This window comes from Vidua chalybeata, chromosome 10 (assembly GCF_026979565.1).
Source record: "Vidua chalybeata isolate OUT-0048 chromosome 10, bVidCha1 merged haplotype, whole genome shotgun sequence".
In the NCBI taxonomy this organism is placed as follows: Eukaryota; Metazoa; Chordata; class Aves; order Passeriformes; family Viduidae; genus Vidua; species Vidua chalybeata.
Window position 1 is genome coordinate 17,125,900 of NC_071539.1, and position 10,098 is coordinate 17,135,997.

Below are 10,098 nucleotides of genomic sequence, written 5' to 3' on the forward strand. Positions count from 1 at the left end.
GTAAGTGTACTCTGCTCCACTCTACTCTAAACCACAGAGGTTTAGGCTGGTGCTTCCAGTCTTCTCAGACACAATCTGACCTTTATTCCCCACCCCACCCCCCCCATTTTACCTGCAAAGAAAATCTTGCAAATGTGTACCTGCTTGGGTCTCCAGCCCGCCTGACAGTCTGCCTGCTCTCAGCAGCTGCTTGTGCTAAAGCAAGAAGCAAATTGCTGCTCAGGAGGGAAAGGCCTGTTTCACCTCCCCCAGTCCAAACTGGGATGGAGAAAAGGGGCATCCACCATCCACCCTGGAAGGTGCAACTTCCAGCCCCTGTTTATGCATAGCATTCATTTTAGCAGTCCTGGGTTTGGGAGGAAAAATTCGCAGTAAGAAGTCCTGAAGCCCCCTCAAAGTGATGCTACATTAGAGCCTGGTGCTGTCTTATAATGGCTTTTGAGTTCATATGCAGATTTTCCTTTGCAAAGTTACCAGAACATGCCCCAAATCCCAGTAATGCCTGAGTTTCCTAGACCTCGAAGCCACTTCTGCTAATATTTGTTGGCTGTTGAGATCTTCCTTCTTTTGAAATTCTGTTAAAGATGAGGCTAATAATCTCCTGCAGTTTGTCTGTCCCAGCATTTGGTAACAACTTAATTATGCAAATCTGCAATTCCAGAATAATGTGGGATCCATGCCAAGGCTCTTTTAATTAGAAGTTTGGGTGTATTATTCTCTATCTCAGGAAGGTTGTCTTCAGGAAAGGAGTAATTAGAAGCCTTCACCGTGCATGGGTCTGACTTGTTCCTTAAGCTGGAGCTTGGCCTCGCTGGCGAGGTCACCACCTCCTGGGGACTCGCTCTTATTAGCACTCGGCAGGGTGCAGTCACGCCCGTCTCTGCCGCTGGCCTTACAAGAATTCTGCTTTCAGTCGCCTTCAACAATGCTAAATGTAAGCTGATTAAACAAACACTTCACTGGGCCATGCAAGTCTTGGGTTTGTTTAGATCTGCCTGTTTTCTTTTTCTGGAAGATTTTAAATTGAGGTGTAATGTATATAAAAATTGCTGGCTTAAATATCTCAGAAATGAGTCCCTGAAGCTGGGCACTTAAATTCACATGTAGCAGGCTGACTTCCCCCTCGTCCCATTCTGATCTGTGGAAGTGGATTGACACTGGGGATGTGGCAGAGGGATCCTGGAGATGCCATCTTGGGTCAGTGCTAAATGTTGGCTCTTCAAAGTCCAAGACACCACAGGAAAAGCTGAGAGTTGGGCTTGGTCAGTCTCGGGAAGGCTGAGAGGGTATCAAATCAGTGTCTATAAGGGACTGAAGGGAGGGTGTCGAGAGAATGGACCAGGTTCTGCTCTGTGAAGCAATAGGACAAGAGGCAATGGCAGAAACTGATGGCCAGGAAGTTGCACCTGAATGTAAGGAAGAACTTCACTGTGCAGTGACCAAGCACTGGATTAGGTTGCCCAGAGAGGGCGTGGAGTCTCCCCTCACTGGAGATATTCCAGAACCCTCTGGAGACAATCCTGTGCCATGTGCTCTGGGCTGATCCTGCCTGAGCAGGGAAGTTGGACCAGACACCCCACAATGGTTCCTTCCCACCTGACCCATTCTGTGATCTTTGTTACCAATACTTTGTTACAAAATACTTGTTTCTGATTTAATCTCCAACTGGCTCATTGCATTTAGTGGGTCTTGGTTTGGATGCAGGGAGTGTCTTTGGATTTTTAAAAAATATTTTAGACAAACTGAAAACTGAGGAAAAATGGAACTGTCTACAGATGCTCTGCAACTGGCTGAGGACACATAACCTGCCTTTGGTGAGAGATGAGTATGAAAACCAGCCAAGGCCAGGCAGTGCCTTTCTACAACATATTTGTTACTACTAGGAAGCTCATCTCTGTGTCTCAGTGCTGCTTTCAGCCTTGCCCTTGCCCCAAAGCCTGGGTCACCTGAGGATAACTTTGTTTCACTCTCGTTACTGTAGTCACCGGGTGCACAGGGAAGATGTGGTTTAATCCCGGCTGTCGCTGGGTGCTGTAGTGCCGAGGATCCCCGTTCCCCGGGAGCCGTGGCTCAGAGGAGCCTCTCTTACTTCACGCTTTATCTCCTGTGAACCTCGGAGCTCTCCCTTGTGCCGGCACCTCCCGGAGCCGGCGTGTCCCGGAGCCGCGGTGCTGCCGGGCTGAGCCGCGGTGCTGCCGGGTGGGACAGGCCAGCCCGAGCCAGCTGCCTCTGCCCTGTACAGCTGTGTTCTCCTTTCCTTTTCCTCCTTGTGTCTATGTGCTTGCATCCTGACTCACCGTGTGTGGCAGAGCTCTCTGTATTTTCTGCCTGCTGACAGACCCTTGCTGGATTACTACTTTCTGATAGTTGGCTAAAAAGAAGAAATAAGAATAGCTTGGGAAAGAAGTCTACTTAAATAAATGCAGTAGGTTAGATGGGGTTTGGTCTTTTGGTCATTGGGTCTTTAGTTCCTCCAAAGTGGTGATGAATTGGAGTCACAGGTTTTGAAGCCAGAGACAACCTCTGAAAATATTTTTGTATTCAAGTAAGACCTTAATCTTGATTTGTATCTCAGTACTGTGTATTCTATATATAATTGTCATCTATAGCAGGTTAATTTATTAGTTTTGTCCTTGTTATAGGCAGAGCTTGACATTGGTGTAAAACAAAAAAAAATGTTTTTAAAAGAAATTAGGAAGCCTGAGTCATGTATTTAATGAGGCCTTCTCCCAAGGTGCTTAGGTAATACATACTCAGTCTCTCTCAAGTTAATTACATTCTAATAATCCTTGTAAAGTACCTTCCTTACAGATGTTGCTCCGAACTTATTAAATCTTGTGATGCATCATCACTTTTGGTGGTGTCAGCTGGAGCAAAGGGCTCTGAACAGTGCAGAGGACTAGGCACAATTTAGGAATTGATTATGAAAAGGAATTTTTAATTATCGTGCTGTGCCTTTCCACTGTAGAATTTTAGACTTTCAGCAGACAGTATTCTCTGAGGTTTCATACCATAAAGTGCTTATTAGTTGTTTATGTTTGGACTTCTGTGCAGGGCTTACCAGTGTATGCATTAGTGCCAGTGCATATTTGTCTTGCTCTTACACACAGCTGGAGTGCCCCAGCAGCTTCCTGTATGTTCTGCTGTGTTACCAGTCACTGCCATGTGGGAATGGGGCCCCAGTTTTTTTGAGTCTCATATCAGAATTGTTCACCCCTCCTCCCCTCAGCAAAGTGACTTTTCATGTACGATTGAACTCCTATTTTCCTAATCTCTTGAAGAAATCTTTCTTGGCGCGTTCAGTAGGTCATTATGGAAAATGTGCTTTTCTGTTTGGCAGCTAGACTGGGAAGCTGGGGGAAGGGGAAGCAGAGAGGAAGACAAGGACTCATTCCATTCAGGGATCGGAGTGAAATCAGCACTTTGCTTTCCTTAGAAGATCCAGCAAAAGCCAGCACTTTGTTCTGGTGGCAGCCATCCCTTTTCCCCTGAGACCAGCAGTGGATGAAGGGTCTTAGCTCACCAGGCTGCAGCAGTGAGAGCCATTGCACCCAGGCTTTATCCCAAGGTTTGGGGGTAGACAGGAGATGAAGGGATACCTTGTCCAAGGCTGAGGTGCCTCGTTTGAGCCCTTCCCCAAGGACACTGAAGTTTCAGAGCAAGTGGAAGAGGAACAGGAGGGTTGGGCTGGGTGGTGGGGCTGCCACCTCTGAGGGAGAGGGTCAGGCAAAGGCTGAGCTTCAGCTCCTCTCATGCTCCTTGCAGGAGGATTGGTGGGTTCTCCTGACCCAGAGCTGCTGGAGAGCTGAGAACCAGCCCTAAAACTGGTCTCCAGGCAGCTTCATCAGGTAGAGTTCCAGAGCTGAGATTGTTTCCCTGTCTCACCCCTGCAAGCACAGAAGAAACACAGGGTGGAGGGTTCAGGATTTAACCCTTTTTGTGTGTAAGACTCAGGTTTTTGGCTGTTGTAAAAGCAGGAGAGATGGTGCATACCTTCAGCAGCCTCTGTGGGAGGCACTTGCCCATCTGGAAAAGAATTTGGCTCCCCCTGGCCACAGTGGGAGCTGGAGAGGGTCAAGGTTCCTGCATCATTCCCTCACCAGCCCTTACTCTCCACTTGCTCTGCAAGATTTCACATCCCCAGTCCTCTGTCACCTTCACCACAGAGCTGCAGCTGCCCACCGGATTTTCCCCAGCAGGTTGGGGCAGGGCTGGGGGCTGAAGCTGCCCAAGCCAGCAGTGATGGCACTGCACAAGGAAAGCCTCCCCTTGCTCCCTGCTCGCTGCCCTGAGAGGGAGCAGTGTGCAGGGGCAGGGGTGGGGGTCCTGCTCCCAGGGAGGAGGGGGAGTGGGGCAGGCACTGGGCTGTGGTGCAGTGGCAGCCCGAGGATCTTCACCTGGGGTGGGAATAGGGGAACGTGCTCATGGGAGCTGCTTCCAGCCACAAACCAAACCCTGATGAATTCACTTTGTTTCAGTGTTTTCCTGTACAGGCAAATTCCCCTGTTCTTCACAGGCAGGAAGGCAGATGACTGCCTGCCCCTGCCCTGTAGCAAGGACTTGATGAATCATTTCCTTTTCCATGTTTTAGTGAAATTGTGTTGTTCAGAGCTCATCTAGAGCATTTTAATGTTTTGAGCACTTGCACTCTTTACTCTCTTCCTGCAATTGTGTGAAGGCTGGATTTTGTTTTTGTCTCCCTCCCAACAGCAGTTGTTACTTGCTCAAAGTGTTGCAGGTGGGTGCAAAATAATTTTTTTTTTCTCATTTTCTAGACAGTTTTTTAAAATTTTTATTGTCCATAGGTGTCAGTGTATCTTTAAAAGCATGAATGTGAGTTTCTACCAGCGAGAGAGATCTCCCTAAAGGAAACCAAGGCACTGCTGCTTATACCTTTAGACCTTGGAGATTTTACTTAGTTGAATATAAAGTTAGGGTCATATAAAAAAAATAGTTCAGAATTTTGAATAACAGACTTATTAATGCTGGGATTTCTTAACAGTGAACCACTGCTTTGTGTTCTTGGCTGTTTGAGAGGGAAGTTGGCATGTGAGCAGAGAGAGATGTGCTGCCCTTAATTAGATGGAGCTGGACAGATCACCAGAGGCCCCAGTTTTGATTTAAACACTGGCTACAGTGAGGGCAGCTCTGTATAGGAAGTGGGTTTGGCTTGACCTGTATTGTGCTGCTGCTGGGCTGGCAAACAGGGAGATGAAGGGACAGTGTGATTTATTGTCCACACTAGAAGAGACCTGGAAAGCAGTGTATTTTCAGCATTCCTACTGTAACGTATCAACATGTAAACCCAAGGAGCAAGAAAAAAAATCCTTGGGCTTTGATTAAGGCTGCTGATTACATGGGTATCTCAGAAAAAAAAAAATAATGGAGGAAAAAGAAGCAAAGAGGGTACTGAAAGTGGAAAGCCTGGTACCCAGCTTTTATGGGCAATGTACAATAATCCAGGACCTGGTTTCCAGTTAGGCAGCAAGTTACCTGTGTTGTGAAGGGTGTAACTACGAGTTGAGGTTTTTTCCCAAAGCTCCTCTTTCCTGATTTATATCTGCCCTTATTGTTATCTGTTATATTCACATGGTTGGGTTTTTTTCTTTTGTTATTTTGTTTTCCTTCCTTGTTTTCAAAGAATAGCTTATCTGTGTGCCCCAGCAGGGTGGGACTCACAGAGATCACAGGCTTTTTACAATGAGCCAAAGCCAGCCTGCTGACTAAAAGGAAATTTGCTGAGGGTTTCAGCCATGAGTGCCACATGGGCTTTGCAAAAGGCAGTGATTGCGCTGCTGGGACTCGGCTGGAGTCCGGAGCGGCCACTTCCACTGCCAGGAGACCGGTGAGCATCACCTCACCCTGGAAAATCGCTGCTTGTGTTCCAGTGCTGTGCATCTCTGCGGTCCTGTGTTGTGAACGGCAGGAGCAGGCGGATGCAGTGCTGTTCCTGGACACTTGGGTCGCAGGTACTCAGTGACCAGAGCTCCAGAGCTGGGAGTGAGCCTTGAGCCGAGCATAGCTGGGATGTGAGCTGGGACCGCTCTCTGCACCTGCCCCCTCTGCACGTTCACTGTGCTTACCCACGTGCTTCATCTGGTTACTGCAAAGCCTGTAGGAGTCCCAGCTCATTCTGTTCAAGGCTCAGAGTACACCCTTGTGTTCCCCAGGCAAAGAGTAAAAGGAAGGCACCAATTTGTCTGTTTTAATTTTTTGCCTGGAGTCTTTGCAATGGATGATGGAGCAGAGTCTCTGATGACTGTGCATCTCCTCACCCATTTGGGACACTCATTTCCTCTGCAGCAGACTCTGGATCGGCTTTTGGAGTGGCTCTGCCTGGACATTCGCCTTTTCCTGGTGTCTGAGCAAATTCCTCCCCTGAAATACTACGAGAGATACCGCAAGAGGAGCTGCAGCTTTCCTGGAATATCCATCCTTCTTTTTCTGCACGAGGGCTTGGGAGAAGAACGGATTTTCCAGGTCCACGAGCAATTCCAGCGCCCTCCCTGGCGGTACCAGCGTGCCCAGTTTGCTAATGGGCAGAGCCCCCGCTATGCCCCATCCCACCAGGACTTCTATGGCCTGGATGAGCAGCTGCCCGTGTGGGGCATCCGGCGGGTGCGCTGCGGCCCCGAGATCCTGCGGGTCACCCTCTACTGCAGCTTTGATAACTATGAGGATGCAGTGAGGCTCTACGAGATGATCCTCCAGAAGGAAGCCACTGTGCAGAAAAGCTCTTTGTGTGTCTTCGTGCTGCACGCCACCCCACACGTGGCCGTGCAGCTGTGCCTGAAGCAGCTGCCCATCGGGGTGACGGCCGAGCCCCCCGACTCGTCAGCCTTGCAGTTCAAGGTGCAGGAAATTGGGCAGCTGGTGCCCCTCCTGCCCAACCCCTGTGTTCCCATCAGCAGCACCAGGTGGCAAACACAGGACTATGAAGGAAATACAATTCTGCTCAAGGTATGTCCGCGGTGCTCTCAAGAGGAGGGTTTATCTACTTTTTTCCAAGGAAAGCAGGACTGGTTCAAAATGGAAATTACGATTTTGTTTGTTCATGTTTCTTTTGAATTTGGGAATGCAGTAATCGGTGTCTGCCAGTGCTGTTATGCTGCTGATAAATATAAGCACTGATCCTTGGAATGTTTTTATACAGTTAAATTAACATCATTACTGCTTGCCTGAAATGCAGATTATTAATGATTTCTGGGGCACACTAGCTTAACATCTTCCCTCCTCTCCCTCAAAAAAAAAAAAAAGGTTGTAGCAGCCTAATCTTTTTCTGATAAGACACTGCTGTATAAATGTTTTTTCAAAGCAGATTTTTGGCATCCAAAACCAGAAGTTTTGTAAGTGTAATGTTGATACAGAACTGCCTGCAATTGAGGTTGTGAGATCACAAGTGAGTTGTAGTTGGGCAAAAGTGACGAAAAGATGTGTCCTAGGAAATCTCTGCCTTGTCTGTTGAAGTGTGCAGTCCAGAGGTTATATGAATACAAATTAAAAAAAAAAAAAAAAAAAAAAAAAAAAAAAAAAAAAAAAAGACAAAGTCTGTGCTCAGATCATATGTAGTGAGATTTACACATGTGAGTAGACTGGAAGCTTGGTTCAGTGTGCTTTCTTTCCATTCTAATAACCCCTCCCACTTCTGATTATTTTTTTCTTGTAATTTGGGTTTTATATTATTTGCCCTGGCTTTTTCCTCACAGAAGTCCTCTGTTAGAGGTAAAGTGAATTACTTGGTTCAGCCTATTTCTGTGCTGCTCTGAACACTAATCTTAGGGCAGCCCTTGCTGCCTCATTCAGTATCAATTTATAAACTGGTTTTCACCCTCTTGGAGTGCTCAAGGCCCTGGGTATCTTCATGTAGCTTTGAAGTTGGTCCTATCTGCAGCTGGGGATTGGGCCAGTTGACCTCCAAAGGTCCCTTCCTAAATTATTCCATGGCTCTTCCTGCTGTAGATACAAGGTCTTTGAGCTGATTGATGTACATGAATTCACTGGTAGGAAATTTGGAAGCTTTTTTGGGGATGTGACCATGCTGCACTGTGCTTCTCTCAAAGGAAGGTGTAATCCACCTGAACTCGAGGATGTATCTTGTGTCCAAGCTGCAGACAGCAGGCTGACAGCCTAGTGCTTTATTCTTCAACTCTTCAGCCCATATTGTAAATCTTTGTTTTGAGTACCTGCAATTTACCCCCCTGCCCCGACCTTCTGCCGTATTGCAAACTAAATCCCAGGCTCTGCTCACAGACTCCACATGGAGCTGGCATTTCCCCCCTGAAGCCCCTTGTGGTAACTGGCGGTGGCTCTCCTTTCCAAGAGTTTATCTAGGTTCCCCTGGAATGCATGTGGATTTTTTTTTGTATCCACAACCTACTTTAGCAGGGACTTCCCCAGGTGCACTGACTCGGGCTGCAGGTGACCCCAGCACAGCAGGGCTGGGTGAGAGTATCGTCATTAGTCAAGCTAGAAGTGTGTGATAACCGGGTTCTCTCTAATTTTCAACAGGTTCAGAGCAGTTCCAGGACCCTTGAAACAAACATCGGGCTTTGCCAGCAGCATAACAATACAGGCAGTGGAAGAATCCCGCAGGACTGTATGCCAGCCCCCTGCTCTATAAAACAGGGTAATCCTGGGCGGAGAAGCCAGGAGGTCAGAGCTCCGAAGGGTAAAACAAAATCTGACCCAAGTGAAGTGCTTGCCTCCGAGCAGGGCAGCAGTGACCTCCAGAGGCACTTGCGCTCCCCTCCCGGTGCCGCGGCGGCCCGGCCGTGCTGGGAAGCGCCGTCGCTGCGCAGGCGGGCGGGCAGCAGGCTGCAGGCTCCTGTGCCGGAGAGCCGCGGGCATCGGGGAACGGAGACCAACGTGGACACCGGGCTGGCCGTGGGGAGCCCCGGGAGCGGCCGCTGCCCGCTGAGCCGGTTCCCCAGGGCCCTGCGGAGCAGCCTCCTGCAGCTGCCAGCCCCCAGCGCCGCGGCCGGCGCTGCCCTGCCCGCCCCGGCGCTGCGAGCCGCGGCCGGGAGCGGCAAAGCGGCGCACGGAGCTCCGGGCTGCTCCCCGCAAACACCGCGGGCCGGCCCGGCACAGCGAGCGGAGCACGAGGAGGAGGAATTCTTTATATGACTGAAACAAACGTGCCTGATGGACTCATCCTTGCCGAAGGACAGCAGAGCGCTTTTGCATGTGCTGCGACTGCTGCTGCTCAGCGTGTACATCTGTCGTTGTGACATCCCACTAGGGGTCACTGAGGCAGACACTGAATTTCCATGGAGAGATGCTAAGGAGGCTGCAGGAGAAATAACACTGTATTTACAGAAAGCTGTTGTTTTGGTTTGTTTTTTTAACGCAGAATAGATGAGGGGTATGTTGCACAATGAATAGGAATAAGCCATGTGACTCCTACAGCTGTTCTAAGAAGCTAAAAAATAGACAGTGACATCTTCAGATGGGTTTTGAAGGTGCAGCTTGGCTGAGCTGCCCAAGCAGCTGCATGCCCCCAGCCGTGGGGACTCACCATCCCTTGCTAGGACTTACTGGAACAAGCTCCTGGCATGGTCCCAGTGGACATGCTGGTTTTCCTTTGTGTTCCTTCTTGCTTTCCCTGTTGTTGGTCTTTAAAATCTATCAATGTTGTCAATTTTATGCAAGATTTGAAACATAAGAATATTCTTTTAAATATTTCTCCAGAGAAATATTTCTAGCAAGACCTTTTTCCCACCTCAGCACAGTACATGCATAAACCACATACTTGAAGAGAAATGCCAGTAAAACCTGCTGCTGCCTATTCATGTGACACTTAAAATAAAAACAGCAACAGGCCAGGCTTTGTTAAACCGGTGTGCAATTAGCAGGCAATCCTAGCTGGGTTTTAATTAACAGAAGACAAGAGAAGTTGAGAGTCTTGGAGGGAATTGCTAAATCCTCAAGAGTAAAAAGGACGGGAGAAATGAAATCATGATTCAGCATCAACAGATGCTGAAATAACTCCCATCTTGATCAGTTTTCTTTCTCAAGTAGGATTAAATAAATCTCAGCGGGAAAGAGATGGGAAGAATATGAAGGAGGAGTGAAATTATTCAAAGAAAAGCCTTATCTGGT

The 10,098-nt window shown here is 48.3% G+C and overlaps 1 protein-coding gene across 1 annotated transcript; it reads left to right on the forward strand.

The window, feature by feature from the left end:
* The first annotated feature begins 5,812 nt into the window (after positions 1-5,812).
* Positions 5,813-9,890, forward strand: FAM124B (family with sequence similarity 124 member B). The gene is made up of 2 exons (XM_053951807.1): positions 5,813-6,960; positions 8,509-9,890. Exons 1-2 carry the CDS (start codon positions 6,232-6,234, stop codon positions 9,121-9,123), a joined length of 1,344 nt encoding a protein of 447 aa, XP_053807782.1. The 5' UTR covers positions 5,813-6,231; the 3' UTR covers positions 9,124-9,890.
* The last annotated feature ends 208 nt before the right edge of the window (positions 9,891-10,098 follow it).

Excerpts from the sequence above, each read along its gene's own strand:
- FAM124B (XM_053951807.1), top strand. The coding sequence starts at position 6,232 with ATGGATGATGGAGCAGAGTCTCTGATGACTGTGCATCTCCTCACCCAT. Across the intron at positions 6,961-8,508 it reads GAAATACAATTCTGCTCAAG|GTTCAGAGCAGTTCCAGGAC; the intron begins GTATGTCCGCGG and ends AATTTTCAACAG.